Source organism: Bufo gargarizans, chromosome 4 (assembly GCF_014858855.1).
Source record: "Bufo gargarizans isolate SCDJY-AF-19 chromosome 4, ASM1485885v1, whole genome shotgun sequence".
Taxonomy (NCBI): domain Eukaryota; kingdom Metazoa; phylum Chordata; class Amphibia; order Anura; family Bufonidae; genus Bufo; species Bufo gargarizans.
Window position 1 is genome coordinate 366,493,219 of NC_058083.1, and position 27,633 is coordinate 366,520,851.

The following is a 27,633-nucleotide window of genomic DNA, read 5'->3' on the forward strand; positions in this document are numbered from 1 at the left end:
GGGGAGTGATGTTATTTACATAGGACTGTGTTTTGGAGGGGGCAGGAGAGATGGTGTGATGTTATTTACATGGGCCTGTATAGTGGACAGAGGAATATAAAAACTGGGGGCACTGTAGGGGTATTATAAATCCAGGGGACATTAGGCATTCTTATTACTACTGGGGGCTCTATAGGAGGGACATATAGATCTGCCTTATTTCTAAGATCACTATGGGGGGCCTTATTACTACTGAGGGGTCTGTAGAGAACTTAATTACCACTGGGGGAAAAATAGGGGGCCTCTACGGGGGGCTCTGTGAGGGTATTATTAATACTGGAGGGCTCTTCTACTAATGGGGGAACTCTTGGGGAGCATTATAACTGTTGGGGGCACTATTACTATGGGTGCACTCAGTGGCGTTGCTAGGGCTGGTGTCACCCGTTGCGGTAGAAAATGGTGTCACCCCCCAAAGCAATAATTTTTTAGCCATATATGGGGGCTATGGTGGTGCTACTGTCATAGGGGGCATCCATTAGCTCAGCAGACCCCCCCTAGCAGTCAGAGCCTGGTCTCGGGAGGGGCACTTCCAGATTATTATCTGTCCGCCGCCACAAAACAATGGTGCTTATAGAACAGACTACACAGTGTAGCGGTATACTGTATATTGTGGGGCACAGTGTAGCGGTATACTGTATATTGTGTGGCACAGTGTAGAGGTATACTGTATTGTGTGGCACAGTGTAGAGGTATACTGTATATTATGTGGCACAGTAGAGGTATACTGTATATTGTGTGGCACAGTAGAGGTATACTGTATATTGTGTGGCACAGTGTAGCGGTACACTGTATATTGTGTGGCATAGTGTAGCGGTATACTGTATATTGTGGGGTACAGTGTAGCGGTATACTGTATATTGTGGGGCACAGTGTATGTTATATGTGTATAATAAACATATTCCACATGAAAACTTAGTTACTTGGCCCTTGGGGATCTCGGACATCACTTCAACACTTTAGCCGGGGGCTCGGCGGAGCTGATGTTGTGTTTTATCCTAATGAGAAAGATTTCATAATAAGGATTTGGAGAAAGGGCAGAGGGATAGCAGAGCAGGGAGAGGCCGGTGCTGCTACTAGGGGGTCATACCATGGGGGAGTAATAAAGCCCACCATAATGCCCCCCCCCCCCAGTAAAATAATTCTCCTTATAATGTGACCGTGCAAAAAATACCCCCTTGTAATGCGCCCAGTTGAGCTAATGTCCCCAAAGTGCTCCCATAATGTGCCAGTATAAAATACCCCTATATAGTGCCCCCAGTAAATTCCCCCATAGTGCTCCTCTCCCCCCTTCCTGCTAGTGCCCCCATAATGTACCAGTATAAAATGCCCCATATATAGTGCCCCAGTAGATGCCCTCAGTGTCCGGCCTCTGATAGGCTGCCGGCCTAGTGTCCCCCATAATGCCCCCCAAATATGTGCCAGTGAGTGTCCCCATAGATGCCCCCCATCATGTTCCAGTATCATAGTGCCATCTCCCCCCCCCCAAAAAAAAACTCCCCCCCCCCCCCCCAAAAAAAAAGTGCCAGTATCAAGTGCCTCTATCCTTCCCACCTCCCATGTGCCAGTATCATAGTGCCAAACCCCCCCATGTGCCAGTATCATAGTGCCAACCCCCCCATATGCCAGTATCAAGTGCCAACCCCCCTATGTGCCAGTATCAAGTGCCAAACCCCCCCATGTGCCAGTATCAAGTGCCTCTCCCCCCTCCATGTGCCAGTATCATAGTGCCAACCCCCCCCCCATGTGCCAATATCAGGTGCCTCTCTCCTTCCCCCCATGTGCCAGTATCATAGTGCCACCCCCCCCCATGTGCCAGTAGCCAGTATCAGGTGCCAACCCCCCCCCATGTGCCAGCATCAGGTGCAACCCCCCCCCCCCCCATGTGCCAGTATTAGGTGCCTCTCTCCCCCCCCCCCCATGTGCCAGTATCATAGTGCCATCTCCCCAACCCAAAAAAAGTGCCAGTATCAAGTGCATCTCTCTTTGCCACCCCCCATGTGCCAGTATCATAGTGCCAAACCCCATGTGCCAGTATCAAGTGACTCTCTCCTCCCCCTCCCATGTCCCAGTATCAAGTGCCTCCCCCCCCATGTGCCAGTATCAGGTGCCAACCCCCCTCCTCCCATGTGCCAGCATCAGGTGGTGCCAACTCCCCATGTGCCAGTATCAGGTGCCTCTCCTTCCCCCCATGTGCCAGTATCATAGTGCCAACCCCCCCATGTGGCAGTATCATAGTGCCAACCTCCCCATGTGGCAGTATCAGATGCCAACCCCCCTCCCCCATGTGCCAGTATCATAGTGCCAACCCCCCCATGTGCCAATATCAGGTGCCTCTCCTTCCCCCCATGTGCCAGTATCATAGTGCCAACCCCCCCATGTGCCAGTAGCCAGTATCAGGTGCCAAACCCCCCTCCCGCCATGTGCCAGCATCAGGTGGTGCCAACCCCCCCATGTGCCAGTATCAGGTGCCTCTCCCCCCCCCATGTGCCAGTATCATAGTGCCAACCCCCCCCCCCCATGTGCCAGTATCATAGTGCCAACCCGCCCCCCCCCCCCCCTAGCAGCAACAGTCGGGTATTAAAAAAAAAACAAACAAAAAACACACTTATACTTACCTCCATGTCAGCGATGCGATGCAGCCTCTTCCTGTATGTCCATATATGGAGTCAGTGCTTGTGTATTTCAGAAAAGTTTCTGCTGGGATTTGAACCCACAACCTTATGTATCAGAGGCAAAGCACCTAACCACACGGCCATAAGAGGTGCAATGCTTCTGACTGAAAAAATATGAGACTTCTACTATGGCCATATTCATTGGGGCTTCTTTTGAGACTCTAGCAACTGGTGAAGGGGGTGTTTTGCTCCACCCAGCGATGAAGCTGGGCTTTAATCTCTACTCCTCTGCCTAAAACTAATGGCACCAATATCTCTGCGCAGCAGGGAACAAGGAAGGAAAGCGGCACAGCACTCGATGACACTCGTGACAACTTTCTAACAGGATACACGAAAATAGGCCCTAGTAAGACCCTCGGGATTTAACCCTCAAATACACCACTGGTCAAAAGACCAAAGAAAGTCCCTATAGGGGTCTACTAATTTGGAAAATAAAAGCCAAATACTTTATTTAGTTCATTTAAAAAGGGGAGTTAATACCCCACAAAAACCACACATTTTAAAACTATCAGGTGGCAATGCAAATTTGTGTAAGGATTTGCTTCTCTCTCATTTAATTTGAGAAAATATATGTACAGGTGGGTGGTTGGTGACAGTTTACCACAATTGGATATACCCTATTGCTTGGTGTCCTGGGACCTGGGCCCAAGTTCCGGACACCGCTACGCTGGTTGTCTCTACACTGGTACCAAACAGCACCACACTGATTCAACACACACAGAACTGTAGCCCTACTGATACGTGGGGTTTACACATTTGCTGCCAACTGAACTAAAACAAGCGCCTAACACTAGTCCCCACCCGACATGTTTCGCCGCGATGCGGCTTCGTCAGGGGTTCGGGGTATTAGCGTCGGCGCGCTGAACAAACAAGGGTTTTATGCCTTAGGTAACGCCCCAGTTTGTATGTTGCAGGGGACCCATTGGTCATATCCGCAAAGGGGGGCGTGTCTCCGAAATCACGTGTGCAGGCGCCTAGCGATGAGGTCACCACAGGCTGCATGCGTCCGGCCATAGCACTGTTTGAACAGCTGTTATGCTATTGGTTGCGGCCGTCGGGGGCGTCGCTCGTATATGACGTACACCGGCGCCCAGCGATGACCTCATCACCAGGCGTCCACTCACCCCGAGCCAGTCGTTGACGCCGTCTGATGACAGCGAGACCATCGTCATCACCTCATCACCTCCCCATGAGGGAAGTGGGAGTGGTTATCTCAAAAGATACAATGCCAGAACATACACTGGATACATGTTAGGTGAAATGACTGGATACAGGCAAATAGACATTGTTTACTTAGATAGGGGGAGAAAAGAGCAAGGTGAAGAGATACACATTATATTAACCATTTTATTAGGCTAACACCAGCGATTTATACACTATATATGATTCGCTGGTCAGAATTATGTAACTCCATTTGTCATATAGTATCTATCACCCTGCTCCATTTTACCACAGCATATATAGCCTTGTCGGCTCTAAAGAGAGGTTTTATAGGAATAATCTTGTCCCTTTATGGAATTTTATAGATTTTATAATTTTATCCTCTCATAGATGACGAAATTTCTTTTTTGCAGAATGTTATAATTTTTATTATTTACAAAAAGGCAGAAAAGGAGAAGCCTTCATTGAGGCCGGATGGAGTTTGACTTGACAGTCTATATATCCATTTGGCCTCTTCTCTTAGCAGTCTGATGTCCAGATTTCCAGATCTGGGGCCCAATTTGACTTGGGAGAGCCCCCAGAATTTCAATACATCTATCCGGCCATTGTGAATATATGACACATGTCTATATAGGGAAGTATCTTTTTTTGTGTTAATTGCACTAATGTGTCCCGAGATCCGTCTCCTCAGTTCCTGAACCGTCTTGCCAAGACGGTTCAGGAACTGAGGAGACGGATCTCGGGACACATTAGTGCAATTAACACAAAAAAAGATACTTCCCTATATAGACATGTGTCATATATTCACAATGGCCGGATAGATGTATTGAAATTCTGGGGGCTCTCCCAAGTCAAATTGGGCCCCAGATCTGGAAATCTGGACATCAGACTGCTAAGAGAAGAGGCCAAATGGATATATAGACTGTCAAGTCAAACTCCATCCGGCCTCAATGAAGGCTTCTCCTTTTCTGCCTTTTTGTAAATAATAAAAATTATAACATTCTGCAAAAAAGAAATTTCGTCATCTATGAGAGGATAAAATTATAAAATCTATAAAATTCCATAAAGGGACAAGATTATTCCTATAAAACCTCTCTTTAGAGCCGACAAGGCTATATATGCTGTGGTAAAATGGAGCAGGGTGATAGATACTATATGACAAATGGAGTTACATAATTCTGACCAGCGAATCATATATAGTGTATAAATCGCTGGTGTTAGCCTAATAAAATGGTTAATATAATGTGTATCTCTTCACCTTGCTCTTTTCTCCCCCTATCTAAGTAAACAATGTCTATTTGCCTGTATCCAGTCATTTCACCTAACATGTATCCAGTGTATGTTCTGGCATTGTATCTTTTGAGATAACCACTCCCACTTCCCTCATGGGGAGGTGATGAGGTGATGACGATGGTCTCGCTGTCATCAGACGGCGTCAACGACTGGCTCGGGGTGAGTGGACGCCTGGTGATGAGGTCATCGCTGGGCGCCGGTGTACGTCATATACGAGCGACGCCCCCGACGGCCGCAACCAATAGCATAACAGCTGTTCAAACAGTGCTATGGCCGGACGCATGCAGCCTGTGGTGACCTCATCGCTAGGCGCCTGCACACGTGATTTCGGAGACACGCCCCCCTTTGCGGATATGACCAATGGGTCCCCTGCAACATACAAACTGGGGCGTTACCTAAGGCATAAAACCCTTGTTTGTTCAGCGCGCCGACGCTAATACCCCGAACCCCTGACGAAGCCGCATCGCGGCGAAACATGTCGGGTGGGGACTAGTGTTAGGCGCTTGTTTTAGTTCAGTTGGCAGCAAATGTGTAAACCCCACGTATCAGTAGGGCTACAGTTCTGTGTGTGTTGAATCAGTGTGGTGCTGTTTGGTACCAGTGTAGAGACAACCAGCGTAGCGGTGTCCGGAACTTGGGCCCAGGTCCCAGGACACCAAGCAATAGGGTATATCCAATTGTGGTAAACTGTCACCAACCACCCACCTGTACATATATTTTCTCAAATTAAATGAGAGAGAAGCAAATCCTTACACAAATTTGCATTGCCACCTGATAGTTTTAAAATGTGTGGTTTTTGTGGGGTATTAACTCCCCTTTTTAAATGAACTAAATAAAGTATTTGGCTTTTATTTTCCAAATTAGTAGACCCCTATAGGGACTTTCTTTGGTCTTTTGACCAGTGGTGTATTTGAGAACTTTCTAACAGTGTACAACTTTTAATGAGAGGTCCTCTTTAAATGTAAAAATATATTCTTTTTTTTGGTATGGGGAGGTGCCAGAGAAAGGACCTGCCCTGAGTACGACACTGCAAGTGGCCTTTAATATTCAAAACGCCAAGAACATGACCAAATATAATAAGGAATACAATTATTGGTATTTTTATGAGAATATATGATTACACAATTCATTTAAAAAATAGAAACAGATAAACGGCCCTTAGCCCTATTATACGTATTATTGCTATGTTTATTAGCTTTGGGCAAGTACCTTTTTTTGGCTTTGGTTTTTGATAGCTACTTTGCGGCTGCTTCATGACTTGTTTCACGTGGGTGTGTTTAGCAATTACTTCATACTTTCAATTTCTTGCTTTTTACTCCATTAAGTATTTGTACCTGTCAGATTCAATTGCCTCCCACTCCATGCATTTGACAATATCTGTTGTTCATACTTTGCTCACCGTACAAGGACAGCGGTGCCATGATTCTGAAATCGTTCCACAAGCTCTGAACTTAGATCTTCAGGAAACTCTGCTTTCTCTTCAGATGTCGGAGAATCAATGTGGACTTCAACTGTGGCATCCAGAGGACCCTGGGATGAGGAGATTTCCTGAAATATCTCCTCCCTCGCTGCCACATCCACCTCCTGAACTTCCACCTCCACAATGGCTAACACCGGTCTATAAAGAAGAGGAAGATGTACAAGTTTATTACACATCCTGCTAATTATAAGTGTTGCATTAGTATACAGAGACCCTTGTTAAATGACTTGGCCTCTCATTCTATGTTCAGTCAACAGGGTTGGATTCCAAATGACTTCAAATGATGCCATCAACTGTGTCCACCATATGACAGACTGCATGATGTTTCTTGGCATCTGTAAAGTTACTCTTAAATCCAAGCTATGATGCCATGAGCCTCCCCATCTATACTCCACAATCGCCTTGGTACTGGCTATAAACATTGATGGTACTGAGGGTTTGACCATTAAATATGGTACTTTTGAAACACATTGAGACAATTCACAATTTTTCTTTTAAAGGGAATCTGTCCCCAGATGTATGGTATCCTAACTAAGGGTAACATAAACTAAAGAAAGATCCCTTAACAGAACACTGGGTCACTTTAGTTATTTGACTTAGCCGTTTTGCCAAAATCTTGTATTGAACAGTTCCAGCGCATGTCGAACAAGTCCCCATATTCATGGGCTCCTGGCTCTCCCCCGCCCCCCCCCCCCCTCCTCCTCCTCCCTGTTGCCGATTCATATGGAAAGAAAACAGTCAGTCAGAGGCAGGAGAGCCGTGAGCTTATGAATATGGGGACTCATTGGCATGTGCTGGAGCTGTTAGGGTTTAAAAGTGAGGGCAACATAAAACTGGTGACAGATTCCCTTTAACCCTCTAAAAATTATTGCTCAAGCTTTGCTTGGGCTTTGAGAAAATATCTTAAAAGGGTTGCTTCACTTCAGCAAATGTGATTTATCATGTAGAAAAAGTTAATTCAAGGCACTTACTAATGCATTATTATCCATATTGCCTCCTTTCCTGGCTTGATTAATTTTTCCATCACATCATACACTTTTCGTTTCCATGGTTACGACTACTCTAATCCAGCAGTGGTGGCAGTGTTTGCACACTATAGGAAAAAACATGGCCCATGATTCCTCCTGCGGTCCCAGCCACCAGAGAGGCTGGCTCATTTGCAAGCACGGCCACCACTGCTGGATTGCATGGTGGTCATAAATCCTGGAAAAAGGCAGTGTATAATGGACTGGGAAAATAAAGGACAATCACATTCCATTAGAAAGTGCCTCGAATTAACATTGTCTACATGATAAATGCAATTTGCTGGATTCTTAAGACTAACACAACTTTGATAAATATGTTAATACTGTAGGGTACTGTTATAACTGGTGTGGACAATATGCAGAAAGGAGTACTTATAAATTATGACATTTTGCTGACTGATGTTAAACAGCAAAAAGGAGTATGCGACAAGTGCCATAGTCACAAAAATGGCTTATGGAGGATGTGACTTCCACACAGGACGCTGTCACTACTGAAGGGGGTGCCACTGGCCCTGGAGCTAGCTCTGATCTTGACCAAATTTGAGGAAATGCAGTTGCATTCCCTAGTGTCTTAAAAATGGGAGGGTGACATTGACAATCTTATTTGGGAGCTCATATGACTTGATTATCTGGGCACTACATGTTACATATTACACAAACAGGCATAGGCAGGAGTACCATGTGCTATGCAGAGCTCCTAGCTGTACCTGCTCGGCTCAGCTAAGAGCTATGCATAGCTCATTGACACAGCAAACCCTGCATTGATGTCCTATGCCAGGATTTAGCAGGGTGGAGTGGGCACAGGCAGGAGCAGCGATGTGTGCCCCTGCCATTACTGAGCTCGCTTCGACCCCTATTCCTGCAGAACTGTGGAAGCCATACACTGAATAAATGTCAGCTGTGTACGGGTGTATGGTATATTTTAGACCGTGAAAACCTCTACAGACACCCTGAAATTCAACTGCCTACTTTGGCAGTAAACCGTAAAATCAATAAATAATATATCACAAAACATGAGTTTTAGGCATTTAGAATATCCTTAAATAAAATTGTCACAGCTGAAGGGGTTATGCCACCATCACAATTTATTCACTAGATAAGTATCTGATCTGTGGGGGTCAAACTGCTGGGAGATAGTCGAGCGCTGTACTTCGCTTCTCTTTGGCAGTTAACAGTAAATTTCATATTCCCACTTGTACTGCATCATAAATCGTGAGTCTCTTTATCGCCGCATGCAACACAGTATAAACTGCTCGTCAAACCTGAGTCTAAGGGTACTGCTTCGTTCCTCTATGTCCATAAATCCAGCGATAATCTGCTTTCACCGATTTATTCAGCGTGCATCTGTATGTTTTAAAGAATCAGAGCATTGTCCTCTAGTGTTTAGACAAGATACCCAAACACGTACAACGTTTCGGGGGGGTCACAACCATGTTCTCAAGTGAGTGACATCAGGAGGATTTCAAGTACTTCAAGGATTTCAAGTTTATAAAGATTCATTGCGAATACTTTCAGTGCAGTAAATAGTTTAAAAAAAAACCTTCCCTGAGGTTCACAAAGACTGGCGTTTTTAATACCAGTCGATCTTATTAAGAGGTGTGTGCCATCTAACAAATCTGGTGGCTGATTGAGAAGCGGCTGTGTTTGGTATCATGCTCAGCCCCATTCACTGGCCCGCATCTATCTTTAGAACAGATTAGAACGTAACCTGCAGAGTAACGGAGGGTGCACCGCGCATGAGCGTCCATCCTCCATTCATTCCTAAGGCTATTTCCATCAGCCCCATAGGTGCGCCTTCCTTCAGTTTGTGGGCTCTGTACTAAAGATAAGTGCGGGTCCCACTCCTATCAGACATTGGGGGCGTAACCACTTTTTGTAGTAAATTATTGTTTGACTGTGCCAGCTCATAGTTGACAGAAATGTACATTTCTGCAGCATGGACTACCATGCCTCTTAATAAATGTAGTAAATTTTCCACCATGGGACTTTATATTAAGGCTGGCGTTTGTAATGCCGATATATCACTCTCAAGATATTTACATTTTGTGTCCTGATGACAGGAAGATAAACTTTCCCTCCTTTTAAAAAGTTCCAATCCTGAATATAGGAATATAGACGTAAAGATGGATGCGTAAAGGGTTGTCTCACTTCAGCAAACGGCAAGTATCATGTAGAGAAAGTTAATACAAGGCACTTACTAATGTATTGTTATTATCCATATTGCCTCCTTTGCTGGCCTGATTAATTTTTCCATCACATTATACACTGCTTGTATCCAGGGCTTATTACCAGCCTGCAATCCAGATATCCACTATAGGAAAAAGCTCCGGCCTATGCACACTCCCGCTGTTCCGACCACAGGGGCTAGCACTTTTACCTATAGTAAACAAGCACAGCCACCTCTGCTCGACTGCAGGGTGGTCGTAATCCCTGGATATGAGCAGTGTATAATGTGCTGGAAAAATTTATGAAAACAGCAAAGGAGGCAATATGGACAAATGCCTTGTATTAACTGTCTACATGATAAATGCCATTTGCTGACGTGAGAACCCCTTTAAAGCTACGTTAAGATGACAAATACACTTCCATAGCTGACCCTTGGATTTCGATCGTGGATTTTGAGTTTGTCATGCCGGGGGATCTGCATGTGAATTAGCTGCATTTCAATAGGACTAAATCGCTTGTGGGTACCTGTCCTCTATTTCTACATCAAGAAGTGACATGTCTGGGATGCTGAATACATGCAGATTTCATACAGAATTTGGTGCATAATACACATGAACGTCACATAAAAAATGAGCCATGTGAAAAAATGTTTTCATAAAAGCTGAACACACATTGGTATGAATATATGAGAAAGAAGAGTACCTATGGTCAGACGATGGAATCTCTGCTCTCCCATAGTACATCAGGGCACCTGGACTCCATGTATGCTTTACTTGAGAACTCCAATCCAAGTCATTGTCTAGAAGATTAATATCCCCAGCTACATGCAGAAGTCAAAACAGGTAATGCAATAGGTTAGGGAATGACAATATACAAACATACTATGGCTAGTGTGATCAAAATAATAAATGCCATTTAAGTTTTTTAGACTATTTTTTTCTAATAATTTTTTTAATTTTATCACAGACTCCCTTTCATTTACCAGATAAATAAGGTACTACTACCCAGTAACTGTGTACATAGCTGTGCAAATGCTTTCCATCAGAATAGAGCACAAACTTATTCCACATCATTATGGCACATTAAAAAGGAACACTCTGATAAAGCAGTTAAAAAAAATATCTACGTAGAATGTATTGCTCTAATAATATACGTTCATTTCAAAACATGGAATTTTTCTCTGAAATTCAGACACTAATGTCACCTCATCTAAGGGTACTTTCACATTTGCATTAAACTTTTCCGGTATGGAGTTCTGTCACAGGGGCTCAATACCGGTAAAAAACTGATCAGTTTTATCCCCATGCATTCTGAATGGAGAGTAATCCGTTCAGTATGCATCAGGATGTCTTCAGTTCAGTCACTGTACGTTTTTTGGACTGAGAAAATTACAGAACACTTGCCAGAATGCCGGATCCGGCATTATTTTCCATTGAAACGCATTAATGCCGGATCCGGCCAACAACCGGAGAGACGGATCCGGTATTGCAATGCATTTGTTAGACGGATCAGTATCAGTCTACAAATGGTATCCGTTTGCATACAGATTGCAATGCAAGTGTGAAAGTACCCTAAGATAACTACGAAATCTACCAGTACATTGCCATGGGTTTTTGTTTAAGACTTACTAACTATACTCTATTAGGAAATTCAGAGTTAAAATGGGATTCCCAGGATTCTCATCTTTTAAACAGAGTAGAAAGCCGTTAGAAAGAATATTTCTTACTCCTGAGGACCTATCCTAGGGGCCATTAGAGGGGTGACACTTTGTGACCAGTTTATTGTCAATGGATCCTTAAGGATTGTGGGCAAATCCTTTAACCCCAGTCCATAGTTGTTATATGACAATGCTACAGCTTGTATAGAGGACAGTGCCCTTTGAGATTGAAATTAAAAAAATATCTTCTGAGCCTCGAATATAGATGAACATCTGAATTTCAGCTAATATAGTTGCTCCAGTTATCGCTTTAAATATAAAGTATACCTGATTTTTCAAATGGTAACTTCTTTCTCCACCATAATACTCTGTCTGTCCAAGCTGGAGTTCTGCACTTTTCACTTGTATCATAAGCTTCTGATCCAATGTCATACTTATAAGTTGGTCCAAAGTGGATTGTACCTTCATAAAAGTCTTTAAATATCTATTAAAACAATGATATTCCCAAGTTATAGCAACATTTTCAAGAGATGAGAGAGGTATTTATGTAGGAAGCCAAACAGCAAATAACTAGAACAAGTTCAGTGTATAAAAACTTTTAGGCTGTTGTTATAGGCCCACAGCACATCAATATCTAAATCCTACCAACTTGGCCATGAAGTGGCAGACCACAAAGTTACAATGCAAGGTCCCCAAGGGCTGAGGCACACAGTGCATACAAATTGCCATCTCTCCCCTGGATCATTAACAGCAGATTTCTATTAACATCAGCACAAAAACCATTTGCTGGGAACTTCATGCAAGCCTTACATCACCAAGCACAATGCCAAGAGTTGTATAAAGCACACCATTCCAGGACTTAAGGGCATGGTTGGGTGGTTGGGTGTGTCTGGTGTGAAAGAACTTTACTGGACCACACAGCTCTAACCTCAACCTCATCATGCTTCTCTATCTGGTAGTCTGATGAATGAGCCTGGGTATGGCAAATGCCAGGAAAATGTTACCGGCCTGACTGCATTGTGCGAAATGTAGAGTAGGGATGTTGCTATAGGGTTGTTTTTCAGGGGTTGGCCTAGGATGCTAAAGTTCCAGTGAAGGGAAAGGGTAAATTACTCTTACCGGTAAGAGTTTTTTCCAATAGCCTCCACAACGGCATTCACAGGAGGCTATCCCCGCCTCCAGGACAGGAAACAACGAGGAAGCACAGGATTTAAGGAGCCTCCTCCCCTTACCTTACCAGTCAATAAGAGAGGACACAGAAGTGATGCAGAAAAAAAATTATATATTATAGTAAACAAATTACATCATTCGTCTACATTCAAAGTTTGGGAGGGAAACCAATGCCGCTGTGGAGGCTATTGGAAAATCCAATTACCGGTAAGAGTAATTTACCCTTTTCCCCGGCGCCTCCACAACGGCATTCACAAGAGTAATCAATATCAGGGGGGGGGGGGGGGGGGGCCACAGCAGATAGAACTTTACGACCAAAGGACAAGTCCTGATCCCTTACTACATCTAGCTTATAGTGCCTGAAAAAAGTCATAGGGTTGGCCCATGTGGCGGCTTTGCAGATTTGTTCCAGAGGGACTGATTTAGTCTCTGCCCAGGATGAGGCCACTGCCCTTGTAGAATGAGCCCTTAATACCTCTGGTGGCTGACAGTTCTTGATAACGTAGGCAGAGGATATTACGTTCCTAACCCATCTAGCTATGGTTGATTTGCTAGCCACTTGCCCCTTATTAGGGCCCTGAAATTGCAGAAAGAGGCGGTCCGATTTTCTTAGCAGCTTAGTGGCTTGTAGGTAAGAAAGGACTGATCTCCTGACGTCCAGATTATGGAGAGTTCCCTCCGAATCAGTAGATGGAGACTGAAAAAACGAAGGTAGGGAGACTTCCTGTTCACGATGAAATCTGGATACCACCTTTGGGAGAAAGGCAGGACAGTGCCTGAGGATTATACGATCATCCAGAATTGTAAGCTAGGGAGGCTTGCAAGAGAATGCTTGAATTTCCCCAACTGTTCTGGCAGAGGTTATGGCAATTAAAAAAAACGTCTTCATGGTGAGGAGCCTTAGAGGGATATTATCAATTGGCTCAAACGGAGGAGTAGTGAGAGCAGAAAGAACTAGGCCCAAAGTCCCAGGGAAGAATCACCGGACGAGGGAAGAAAGAAGTTCTTACTGCCCCCTTCAAAAAACTATTTGAGCAGAGGGGAATCTGTCAGTTTTACGTCCAAGAAGGCGCTGAGCGCGGAGATCTGTACCTTTAGAGTTGACGGGCGGAGGCCTTCTTCCAACCCAGCTTGCAGGAACTGGAGGACCTGAGGGACATCAGGAAAATCTACACTTCCCAAAAAGGCATTCCAGGTTCTCAGGTTGATCCGGGAAGTTACGGGTTTCCGGCTATTTAGCATCGTGGAAATAACAGCATCTGACAGGCCCTTCCGTTTTAGCAGGAGGTGTTCAGATTCCAGGCCGTCAAACTGAGTTGCTTTACACTGGGATGATTTATTGGACCCTGGTGGAGTAGGTCTGGGTTTGACGGCAGTGTCCAATAAACTCCGGCTGATAGTTTGAGCAGGAGTGGAAACCAAGCCCTTCTTGGCCAGAAGGGGGCCACCATAATTACATGGACCCTCTCTTCCTGAGCTTTTACCAGGACTCTTGGAATGAGGCTGAATGGAGGGAAGGCATAAAGGAGCTGTTTTGGCCACGGCCGGGAGAGGGCGTCTAGCCATACCGGATGACCCTTTTGCGAGAGGGAACAGAACTTTCTGACCTGCCTGTTGCTTTTGGTGGCGAACAGATCTAACACTGGGGTGCCCCACATTTGGCAGATCTGGCTGAAAACATGGTGATTTAGGAACCATTCGGTTTCTCTTATGAGATGTCGACTGAGATAATCGGCCACTACGTTTTTTTCCCCCTTGATATGCACCACAGAAAGGGACAGAAGGCTTCTTTCTGCCCAACAAAAAATGTTTTTTGATACTTCCGCCAGTGAGCGACTTTTGGTTCCCCCTTGTTTGTTTACGTACGCCACAACTGTAGTGTTGTCCGTCAATATTTTTACGTGTTTTGGAGAGGAAGTTTTGTAAAGGGAAAGGAGAACTCTGTGGACTGCTGACAGTTCTTTTAAATTTGAGGAGGCATCCTGCATGTCTTTCTCCCAGGATCCCTGAACTACTGATCCTGAAGAATGACCTCCCCACCCTGAGTTGCTGGCGTCTGTTGTAATGACCATAACATCTCTTGGGCGCCAATGAACCCCTACGCTCAGGTTTCCCTTTATTCTCCACCAAGTTAGTGACTGTTTTACCTGTCTGGGAACGTGAACCTGTCTAGAGATGAGTTCTTTCCGTCCCATGAGGATAGGAGAAAGACCTGAAGGACTCTTGTGTGACTCTGGGCCCACCTTACTGACGGGATTGCGGCTGCTAGCAGCCCCAGTACAGCCATGATGTCTCTTATCGAGGACCGATCCCTGCTGGAAAAATGAGACACTGTTTGGATTAAGTGAGATTGTTTGTCTTGAGGAAGAAAAGACATTAGATGCATTGAGTCCAACAGCACCCCTAAAAACACCTTTTCCTGATTGGGGATAAGGTCTGATTTTTTTGGATTTATTATCCACCCTAGAGTTGTAAGATAGTCCCGGATTTGCTTGAGGCGTGATTGTAGAAGTTGGCGCGACTCCGCAAACACCAGAAAGTTGTCCAGACATGGAACGATCTGTACCCCCTTGAAGGTGAAGAAATTTCGTGACTTCTGACATTTTTGAAAAAACTCTGGGGCAGAGAATAGGCCGAAAGGAAGGGCTGTGAACTGAAAATGGGACAATTTTCCTTGATAATAAATTGCAATCCTTAGAAAACACTGATGCCTGTGGTATATTGGGACGTGGTAGTAAGCGTCCTGAAGGTCGACAGTAGCCATAAAGCAGTCCTGCGGAAGGATCTGTGTGGTAGATTTTATGGTCTCCATTTTGAATCTCTTGTAAACAATGGATTTGTTTAAGGACTTTAAATTTATTATTAGGCGAAAGGAGCCATTTGTTTTTTTTAATCAAAAATATAGGGGAATAGAATCCTTTGCCGTGTTGTGCTTCTGGTACAGGGATGAGGACTCCTTTGAGGAGTAATGTAGTTATCTCTGACTCTAGGGATGCCTGTTTGTCAGGCTGCTGCCTTTGGTTGATAAAAAAAATGTTTTGGGGGTGGGGAAACAAATTCTAGCTTTAGGCCCTCTCTTATGGTACGAGTGACCCAAGGGGAGGCATGAATTTCTTGCCAGGCGGAGGAGAATTGTTTTAGTCTGCCTCCTACCTGGGTCAGCGTGTCACTGGGTAGGGCGGGTAGAGGCTTCTGGCTTAAAAAGGTATCCCCTTCCTCTACCTCTGGAAGGTTGCCATCTTTTTGATCCGTCCCTTTTACTCTGATCTGCTCTTGACCTCTTGATTTTGAAAGGAACGTCTCTGTTGGTAGTAACGATTATCAGAGGGGAAACCTTTTTTCCTATCAGAGGCCTTCTCCAGAATATCATCAAGAGCGGAGCCGTAAAATCTATCTCCCTCACATGGGATGGAGCACAGGCGGTTCCTAGAGCCTGCGTCCCCCGTCCATGAATGGAGCCATACCGCCCTACGGGTCGCATTGGCTAAAGTACTGCTTCTTGCAGAGAGTTTAACCAAGGTGGCCGAGGCGTCCGCTAGAAAATTGGATGCTCTCTTTAGGGTGGGAAGGGAGTTTAAGATTTCTTCTCTGGACGCACCCCCCGACAGATTGCTCTCTAGCTGATCTAGCCACACCGAGAGGGTTCTGGCCGTACAAGTGGACGCTATGCTGGGGGGCAACATCGCTGTATTTGTCTCCCAGGATTTCCTTAATAGATTTTCGCATTTTTTGTCCATTGGGTCTTTTAGGAGACCCATAATCTCAAAGGGCAGCAAGGATTTCTTTGAAATACGGGCCACAGGAGCATCTATTTTGGGAGTTTTATCCCACAAATCAGAGTCAGACTCTGAAAAGGGGTATTTGCGCTTAAAGGCGGCCGATACAGTCCACCTTTTATCAGGATCCCTCCATTCCCTGGAAATAAGGCTTTAATATTATTGTGGATGGGGAAGGATCTCTTCTTTTTTTCTCCCAACCCCTGAAAAATTTGATCGTGAAGGGATCTTCCAATTTTAGGGTAGATTTAATATCCTTCAGTAGGGATTGCGTTTCTTCAGGAAAGCACATAGGCCTCCCTGCAGCCTCCTCAGAGGATAAGGAGACCTGATCATCAAGTAACTCCCCTTCATCCACTTGGTCTGATATTTCCAGATTTAGGGAACGGGAAGGCCCAGGGGAAAGCGCCAATTGTCTAGAATCAGCCGCAGCCTTAATCTCTTCTCTAATGAGGGTTCGCATGGACTCCACGAAGGAAGGGGATTCTTCTGCGATAACCTTTTCAATACATCTAGGGCAAAGGGTCTTTTTCGGACCCGACACCAAGCCTTTACGGCAACCACCACACTTCCTGCGCCCCGAATCCCCTTTGGTTTTAAGCTTTCTGGATTCCCTGTCCTAAAAGGGATAAAACAAACTTTGTATAGGACAAAGGAGGGACCCGGAGTAAGGGTGGTGAGGGGTCAGTATAGTAAAATTACAGACACCCAGCATGCAGGGGGAGAAGAGGTGCAGGACTCCTTGACCCTATAAACCTATGTGGAAAACATACAAAAGAATAGGGATAACTCCCCCCTGGGAGGAGGCTTACCGGGCTGAGGGCCGAAACAGTGGGATCACCGGAGCGCTTTGACGACTCTGTCGCTGGAAGGCATCTCTGCAGATCACCGGCGGTGGTGGATGTGAGCTTTTTTAAATCTCCCGCCGCGCGCAGGAGCCGTCCCGCGAGAATCTCTTGCCCAAGGAGATCTCGCTCCGCTGACGTCACCAAGCCAGATCCCGAGCGAGTTCCGGCGGACTCGCAAGCCCGGGGATGCCTGCGATCAGGACTTACTCCGCAGGATCGAGGAAGGGAGGCAATGCGTCCCCGGAGCCCCCAATCCCTGCACCAGCCCTCCTGAACGACAGGGAAAGGACCAGGCCGGTGCGGTATCCAAATTCCTGGATAACCCCAGGAGTGGCTTCCACGCACGTCCGAGGACAGGAAACGACTGGTAAGGTAAGGGGAGGAGGCTCCTTGAATCCTGTGCTTCCTCGTCGTTTCCTGTCCTGGAGGCGGGGACACCCTCTTGTGAATGCCGTTGTGGAGGCGCCGGGGAAAATTTTAATGCTACAGTATACCAAAACATTTTGGAAATTTATATGCTTCCAAATTTGTGGGATCTGCTTGAGGAAAGACCATTTCTGTTCCAACATGACTGCCACAGTGCACAAAGCAAGGTCCAGAAAGGCATGGTTTGATGAGTCTGATGTGCAAGAACTTAACTGGCCCATACAGAGCTCTGACCTTAACCTCATCAAATACCTTTAAGACGAACCAAAAAGTAGATTATGTGCCAGACCCTCTCTTCTAAAATAGTTTGACTTCACAAATGCTCTTCTGGATGAATGGGCAAAAATAGCCACATAAACACTACAAAATCTTGTAGAAAGCCTTCCCAGAAAGGTGGAAGCCATTTTACAGTAGCTGCGAATAGGTCACCAACTCCATTTTAATGACTATGGATTTAGAATGGGATGCCCAATATTTTCATATAATGTAGTACTAGATGTATTAACAAGATAGAGAGATAGAGAGATAGATTTTTTATTTATTTATATTTATTTGTGGTCATGGCTACGGCCAAGAGATATCCGAAGAACCCTAGGGAGAGAAACAACGGGAACAACCTAACCCAGCTAGGCGTGTCTTAGCTAACCTAACTAAATGGCTTGTTGTGTGCCCTATAAGTGGGCAAACACCAAGCCAAGTAGGGTAGAAAAGGAACTCGAATGGCATGTGCAAACAAATCCCCAAGCCAACTGCAAGGCGTCAGGGATCTAGAGCGAAAAACTCGGGGTGTATGAGGCAAGGCCAGAAGGAGACCTACAACCCATCTTGTGGATGACACGGCCAGAGACATGATTCTCAATATTGCGTTGTGAATACATTGTGAAATGGATCATGAAAACCAACTGAACCTTGTAAAGTTTTGGTTCTAGGGAGTACTGGCAATGACCTAGCCTCAGAAGATCATGGACCGAAACCTAACTGCCTAGACTATGCAGGAATGAGGGCCAAAAAGAACTATGTAGATAGGAAGAGAATCCTTGAGTAGTGCCCCAGACAACAGCCATCTGCTAGCAGTGGTCCGCGCGTTGTTCTACTGTGTACCCCTGAGAATTGTTTTAACGCTTGAGACGTGAAGATCGACCTACTATCTGAATCATCTACCGTGAGGAAATGATGAACCTTGTCCAAAATTCAACATGGTTGCAGGGAGTCTGAGGTTAGTGTGGCAAGAAGCTACGAAGCCATAATATACAAGACTCTGTCTATGACCTTCCATGAGTGAGGGAATGCAATTGCAATTAAGCTACCAGCGAAAATGAATTCCTGGTCGTAGTAAAAAGGCAAAGACTTTATGCGGGGACCTGGTTGACAAGATATGATCGACTACGATCAGAGACTGTAATGCTAGAGGGAATTGCCCTACTTGTTCCTCCTCCGGCAGGACCTTGACGAAAGCATGAACAATTAAAGCAAGACGAAATATCTGCGTAAGACATGACAGTGATGCTGTAGGGCGAACCGGACCAGTTTGCAGTCAAAACAAAAAGTGAGCGATCAACATGGATTATTAGGGAAGCAGGTATGTATGTGATACATACGGGCCAAATCATCCCAGCAGGACTGAAAACAGTCACCGGGCCCCCCAAAGCCGTCCTCGGGCCCCCCAAAGCCATGGAGCCAAAGCCGTCACCGGGCCCCCCAAAGCCGTCCTCGGGCCCCCCAAAGCCATGGAGCCAAAGCCGTCACCGGGCCCCCCAAAGCCGTCACCGGGCCCCCCCAAAGCCGTCACCGGGCCCTCCCAAAGCCATGGGGCCAAAGCCGTCACCGGGCCCCCCAAAGCCATGGGGCCAAAGCCGTCACCGGGCCCCCCAAAGCCATGGGGCCAAAGCCGTCACCGGGCCCCCCAAAGCCATGGGGCCAAAGCCGTCAACGGGCCCCCTAAAGCCGTCACCGGGCCCCCCAAAGCCATGGGGCCAAAGCCGTCACCGGGCACCCCAAAGCCATCACCGGGCACCCCAAAGCCGTCACCGGGCCCCCCAAAGCCGTCACCGGGCCCCCCAAAGCCATGAGGCCAAAGCCGTCACCGGGCCCCCCAAAGCCATGGGGCCAAAGCCGTCACTGGGCCCCCCAAAGCCATGGGGCCAAAGCCGTCACCGGGCCCCCCAAAGCCATGGGGCCAAAGCAGTCACCGGGCCCCCCAAAGCCATGGGGCCAAAGCCGTCACCGGGCCCCCCAAAGCCATGGGGCCAAAGCAGTCACCGGGCCCCCCAAAGCCGTCACCGGGCCCCCAAAGGCCATGGGGCCAAAGCTGTCACCGGGCCCCCCAAAGCCGTCACCGTGCAGAGTTTTTTTTATTTATCAAGAAATAACTATAATAAGTGACCTGAATAAGGTGCAGGTGAAATTAAACCATGAGCCTCACCGATGTGGCAGGCAATACCTAAGATAAACTACGTGGCCTGAATAACATGCAAGGCGAAATATTGTTAGGAATGAGACCTGACCGACGTGGAAGGTGACCCCAAACATGAATTCAACTGCATGACCTGAAAAGACAAAGGGAAACGTGACAGAAAATGGAGATAATAACGGACATGAACTAAAATGAAATCTAAATGACATAAGCTGGCAAGCAGGTAAAGATGTGAGTAATTCAAAACCAAAAGCATAGCTGCACAGGTAGACAGACAACCATTGGTCGGACCCCTGATACCGTGGGGCCGAAGCAAGCACCAGGGGCCCATATGGCCGGGCAGCGAACCCTTGGGGCTTAAACCGACGGGTTTAGTAATCAACCGGGACTCGATAACCTAGAAAGACAAAGACATGGGGTAAAGCTTCTTAATGAAATGAAGCTGAAATGAACCGCAAGTGCTAATCTGTAAAATATAAATGAACAAATGAAAACTTCTGAAAGGTGTGCCATGGAAAATAGTATCAGATGGCCGTATGACCTACCTATGTCGATGACAATTGTGAAATCCTCTAAGCCAAGAGCCACTCCAGTGAGTGCGAGTCCCTTATGGCGAGAGCCATGCGCGCGATTCCCTTATGGCGGAAAAAAGTATCAGATGGCCATGCGAACTACGAATGACTATGCCAATCGTGAGGTCCTATAAGAGAACAGCCACTCGTGCAAGTCTTTATGGGAGGAGCCATGCGTGCGAGTCTCTTATTGTGGAAAAAGTATCAGATGGCCGTGCGAACTACAAGTGTCAGTGCCAATCGCAAGGTCCTATAAGCGAAGAGCCACTCAGGCGAGCCTCTTATGTTTTATTATTTTTTAAACCACTTATGCAGCACCAGAATGCCTTGGGGACTCGCATAACCATGACCCCCTCCAACAGCAAAACTGGGACATTAACCAGCCTACAACCATGTCATACCCCTAACAAACAAAACATGAAAAACTGTCATGGGGCCCCCGGAGCCATGAGGCCGGATCAGTCATAGGGCCCCCGAAGCCAGAGGAATGACGTTGCGGTGACTATAAGTAATTAAAAGGTAAGCTGGACCTGATGGGGTATGCAGAGACTTTAATGATTGGATTGGCTAGAAGGTGGCCTAAGGAACACAACTGCCAACAGGCGTTGAAAATAGACATTAGTAATCTGAAGCACGTGCATACATAAAACACTAACCACCGCGAACCATGAAACGTAAACATGAAATTGAAACAGAGATGGGAGAAAAACAAGAGCCTGAGGCATTGCAAGTTAGCTAAGAGAAGTCTCTTATCATGACAAACAAATGAACAGCTTGTGAAAACATAGCAGGAAACTTACTCCTATTGGCCCACTGACCTCCGCTGAGGAGCTGTTTGGTGAACTGGGGCAGGAGACCAATCTGAGTGAATACGAACCAGAAGTAAAAGGAGACCAGTCTGAGTGACTATGAACCAGGATTAAACAACAAGAGTGGTGGGTGCAGACTGCCCCGGTGAGATTATTGAGTAAAACAATGACGTAGCAATGAACAGGAGAATGCAGCTTTGAGTGGAAGCAGAGTACAACACATGATGTAACAACAAATGGGTGAATGGAGCTTTGGATGTGAGTGGTACCTAAAAAAACATGGTATGGGCGCGGCTCTGAGTATGGGTAGCACATGAAAAGCATGGTATAAAGTAGACGTATGAATGCAATCAGAAAGTGAGCAGAGTATTGATGTGATGCGAAAGCAGACACGTGAACGCAGCTCTAGTAGTGAATGGAGTATAGGACAAGATGTAAAAGCAGACATAGCTTTGGATGTGAACGGAATATTAACTTGATGTGACAGCAGACATGGAAAGCAGCTTTGGTGAGTGGGGTATACAACCTGGTGTAGCAGTAGAACTGCTGGGTATAAGCAGAGCATGAAATTTGGTATAACAGTAGATCTGGTTGTGAACGGCGCATAACATAGATCTAACAGCAACATGAATGCAGTTCTTGAAATGGGCCTGGAAAGAACCTGTAGTAGCATAGGACGTGTGAACGCAGCTCTGGGTGCGAGTAGAGTAAACCTGATATACCGATAGACGTATGAATGCAACTCTGGTCGAGGGTGGAGTGCAAAAAATTATTTGACAGGGTAGTGTGAATGCACCTCTGGGTGTGGCCGAGAATGAAATTGGTAGAAAAGAAGCTCTAAATGTGAGTGGAGCATAAACATGATGTAACTGTGAAAGTGAATGCAGCTCTGAAACAAGCCTAGTATGAACATGTTGTGACAGCAGACGTGTAAACACAGCTCTCACAGTGAGCAGAGCAAATATGGTATACCAGTCGACGCATGAACGCAGCTCTGGTTGTGAGTGGAGCAAGGTGTGAACACCAGGGTGGTGTGTCCCGAGAACAAAAATGGAGTAACAGTAGCAGCTGTAAGCCGAGTACACAATATATAATACGGATCTGGCTGTCGGCTGGGTAAGGAATGAGATGTAACAGCCAACAGGTGACTGCAGCTTGAATGCGAGACCAATCTGAGTAAGTACGAACCAAGAGTAGGAAAGTGCAGGACAGTAAAGACGTGCGGATGCAGCATGAGACATGAAATAAAACCCAAAGTGTAAATGCCGCTCAGGATAACAGCAGAGCATAAAAGTGCGGCAGGGTACATGGAGCAGTGAAATACGTGAAGTCTAAAGATGGTGGTAGAGGGGGGAGACACATGGCAAGGAACAGCTACAGCAAGAGGCCTAAACAATAAACGCTGCGTCCGATCTCCAAACATGACGTCACGTGCAGCCCGGGTAACTCTTCCTTTACCGCAAACCGGCTGAAGTAACTTTTCATACGAGATGAACAAAGTGAAGTACAACTTGTAAGATTTATAGGAACTAACTCCTATTACCAACAAACAAAGGTGAAAAGAAATAGAAGTATTTAGCCCCAACGAGCAAACCTGAGGTAGCAGATTCGGAGGCGAAGCCTCCCATTCGCTAGCATAGTCGGTTCCGACCAGCCAAGAGAGACGGCCCCGGCCCAACCTACTTACGTAGTATGGCGCGTGCATGCTACGGTAGCAGAGAGCAAAATAACGAGCTCCATGCTGCAAAGAAATACTCCTACCACCAGAGAAGCTAGTTTGCTAATGACAACCAGCGACAGCTGTGCACCTGAAACCACACGCCTGTGAGTGAGGGTGTGGCTCGTATATGAAGAGCCTCCGCCCCTCCCACAAATGCAGGCTGACTTACCAACAAATATAAATATATATATATATATATATATATATATATATATATATAAAAAAAAAAATAAAGCAATTTACTGGCTCTGCCTTTTTCTGATCATCAGTGACCATCTCCCCATAACAATTATTTTGGGGACCTGCCTGCTCTGACGGACCTTGATTTTTTTAATTTTTTTTTAGCAATTATATATTGAAACCATTTTTTAAAATTTGTTTTGCTCTCTTTGGCCACCTGCTGTTCATTTTGTATTTTAGCAGATTTAATTTCTTGTTTTTCAGATTTTATGAAATCTTTTGTAAATTCAAAGTATACAGTTTGCCTCAGATTTGTATTTTTAAATGCCTTTTTTGTTGTTTATTCCTCTTTTTAAACAGTAGCTGTAAGCCATGTGGGGTTTCTAGACATTTATACTTGTTACCTGCAGAAATACATTTTGCAGTATAATTACCCAAGGTAGTTTGAAAGCTCCCCTATTTATCATCTGTATCATTGTGTGACAGTATCTGCCCCCAGTCTGCCTAAGGCTACGTCTACACGACGACATTTGTCGCGCGACAGATAGAGCACAACTACACTGCAACATTTGTGGCACCAATGTCGCGCGACAATTTTTTTAATGGCAGTCTATGGTGTCGCACTGCAACATACTGCAACGCAACAGTCGCAGAAAAATCCATCTCAAATGGATTCCATCTCAAATAGTTCGAAAGCTCTCCTATTTATTATCTGTATTATTGTGTGACAGTAGCTGCTCCCAGTCTTTGCCCTGAAAAAACAGCTGCCTCAAACCATGGAAATTGTGTTTTGTTATTTTTATTCAGCGGTTTAGCCCTTTCGGCTAAAGTTTGTTTCTTGCAGTTTAGGGGGAATATAATTATAATGTGATTACAATTACCAAGCATTTCACGAACAGTAGACTTTCCAACAAGCTCTGTATCATTAGAAATTCTACAAAGTGGCCCATAAAGTGATCCTGCAGCAAATTGAGGAATTTTCTCCCCTTTGTAGGCGAGACAGAACTATGACCTAAGTCAATATCTGGGAAATTAAAATCTCCCCTTATCACCAGTGTACCCCCTGTGCAACCCATTCTATTTGGTGATGTTAGGAAGGGGTCTACAGATTACACCAAATACTTTTTTCAGTATTCAATTTCCCTTGCTGTTTTGATTGACAGGGTCAGGCAGTGGCAAAGCATCGACTGACTATAGAAAGGAGCAGAGCATGGGTGCAATGAGAGCAAAAGTGATGTCCTTGTTGCACCAAACACCTATGGTGCATATTTGCTCAGAAATGGAGCCTCAGATCAACAAAAGAAAACAGCGCTTTAATCAGGTGAACCACAGCTATGTGTCTATGCAAACCATTGATGAGAAACTGCTGAAACTTTTGTCTGGGGTCAGTCTAACAAACTTATAAATAAGACTGCCTAAAAAAAATAATAATATATTACTTCCCCAAATTTCCTAACTCATTTAGGATATGGGGTTGCATGTCATCCTGCTAGATTTAGAATATTGTTTATCATTGGTGAAGCTGATGCCTCAGAGAATTTAAGCCATCAAAGGCAAAGTACTTATGATTTTTTTTTTATAATTTTATATTTTTCTCAGCTTTAAACTATTTCATATATTTATCTCTACTTAGCACTGGAAAAATATATGGCATTAATTAATAAGATAAAAGGGCTGATATTTTTATACTGATGACCTATCCTCTGAATAGGTAATCAGTATCTGATCAGTGCGGGTCTGACACCCAGGACTCCTGCTGATTAGCTATTTGAGAAGGCACCAGCACTCCTGTGAGGCCTTCTCACAGCTTGCCAAGCACAGTGCCATACATTGTATATCAGCTGTGCCTGGCATCGCATCTCAGCCCCATTCACCTAAATGTGTCGTCACTGGCCTTGGAAAAACAGAGAAGGCCTTGGCACTCACAGGAGCACTAATGGCTTCTCAAACAGCTGATTGGCAGGGGGCCTGTTAGTCAGACTCCCACTGATCAGATAATGATGACCTATCCAGAGGGAAAAAAAAAAAACACCACTCACCTGTACGGGCTCCAAGGCCAGACAACCCCCTTAAACAAACACTGGTCTGTCATCTGTGATGTGTATTTGCTATAAAGTGATCAGTCTGGTTGAAAAGCCTCCAATTTTTGGGTTTTCATAATTTATGATAGATTGTATAACCGACAGAGATATTATAAAAGGCCTTTACATTTTTAGGGGCCTCTAAAATGTATTTTATCAATTCTTTATTATTAATTATTAAAAACATGTACTTTGTATAAGTAACTTGTTAATCATTTTACATTTCTATTCAGATTTTAGATTTCTTCTATATTTTCCCCATGATAATACTTCAGAGCTGAAACACATAATGAATCATGTAAAGCTTTATGCACATGGGTACAATTAGATTTTTATTTATTGTTGGCCCAGATTTGCTATGTAGATTTATGCTTTTGTTACACATCGTGACTGCAGCAAAGCACTAGTTATAACTGTCATCCATTACTTTGTAATAGTGCATGTATAATAACAGTTTAGGCTTTTTCACCCACCTGAAAAATTGCAGAGTACAATTGTAATTCAAACCAGATACATCTGAGTAACGACACAGTACAAAGGTAACATCAAAATTATACCAGTATTGTATTAGTGTCACTTTTGTACTGTCATTGTTTATCAGAATTACATCTTTAGGCTACTTTCACACCTGCACTAGGTGCGGATCCGTCTGGTATCTGCACAGACGGATCCACACCTATGAATGCAAACGATGGTATCTGTTCAGTACGGATCCGTCTGCATACACTTAGTCAAAAAAAGTCTAAGTCTAAGTGAAGTCAAACTAATCCGTCCTGACTTTACATTGAAAGTCAATGGGGGACAGATCCGTTTACAATTGCACCATATTTGTGTCAATGTAAACTGATCTGTCCCCATTGACTTTCATTGTAGGTCAGGATGGATCCGTTTGGCTCCGCACCGCCAGGCGGACAGCGAAACGCAGCGTCTTGGTGTCCGCCTCCAGAGCGGAATGGAGGCGGAGCGGAGCCAAACATGCATTCTGAATGGATCTGCATCCATTCAGAATGCATTGGCGCCAAACTGATCCGTTTGGGGCAGTTTGTGAGTGCCCTGAAACGGATCTCACAGGCGGATCCAGAAACGGCAGTGTGAAAGTAGCCTTAGATGGAAGAATATACCATTCTGTCCATACCTGCATAATCTGCCACTGTCTCATTTACGGTTTACATCTGCAGTCTAAATTTAGTTGCGCTTCTACAATCCAGTGGCATGGTTGGTATTTGCTACATTATATTACTGTACACTGCCTGTTGTAAAGACTAGCCTTCACTCAATGCAAAACACAAGAGCAAGCCCTGTGCCAGCACGGAATGATGGGAAATTTCCATTCTGCAAATGCAGCGCTGTATCTAAGAACTAGTACATCATACTTTTCCATTAGACTTTTGAAGCTGAAGTTGGTCAAACTCGAGCAGTTTTTTCCAATCCTGACGTTTGATAAAATAGAATACTTCTTCGTATGTGAGATCCAACCGATAATTGAAGTCTCCACACCAGAACACATAATCATGGGAAAATACATGTCTCCCCTGTGTAAATAAAAAACAACGAAAAGGTATTATGTAAAACAGATAGATACAATACTGCTCAAAGTGCATATATATCATGTATATAATGGATAAAGAAGGCAACAAGAATTCTATCCTAACAATATAAAGGGGAGACTTACCAAGGGGAAGCTTAATTTCTGGGTAATCTCTTTGTAATCCTCATTTCTTTCTTTCACTTGGGCTTGTCCAGCAGTAAAATGACTACATATAAAGCAAAAACTTGTACTGTAGAACTGGAAGCGTACGGCTACTGCTCCTTTGTTCCCAGTTTTGCCTCCCATACCAGTCTTTACGGTGTCCACTGCCAATTCTCTGTCACAAGATATACAACAGATTTATTCAGAAACGTGTGGTGTTATTAAATGTAAAATTCAAACAAAAATACCATTGTACCAGTGTTTCTTTAATAGTGTTCCTATTAACCTCAAATGAGTCCTCCGCTATTGATAATTTTTAAATGGCCAACTGAAAATATTATGACAAATACTACATTTTCCAGATTATTTGTACCTCTTCCTCATACCTTATAAAAAAGACCTTTTATTTCAATTAGCCATTAAAATTGTAACAGCTGAAGACGCTCACTGTTTCT

At 44.9% G+C, this 27,633-nt stretch overlaps 1 protein-coding gene across 2 annotated transcripts in view; it reads right to left on the bottom strand.

The window, feature by feature from the left end:
• The window catches only part of LOC122934105 (synaptojanin-2-like), a 237,525-nt gene that overhangs the window by 58,621 nt on the left and 151,271 nt on the right, over nt 1-27,633 (bottom strand). For both annotated transcript variants that reach the window (XM_044289307.1, XM_044289305.1), the window contains exons 15-19: nt 27,161-27,353; nt 26,862-27,020; nt 11,821-11,977; nt 10,539-10,656; nt 6,565-6,783 (exon numbers count right to left, since the gene is read on the bottom strand). In XM_044289307.1, the coding sequence (XP_044145242.1) occupies nt 6,565-6,783; nt 10,539-10,656; nt 11,821-11,977; nt 26,862-27,020; nt 27,161-27,353 (846 nt within the window). The remainder of the gene's footprint in view (nt 1-6,564; nt 6,784-10,538; nt 10,657-11,820; nt 11,978-26,861; nt 27,021-27,160; nt 27,354-27,633) is intronic.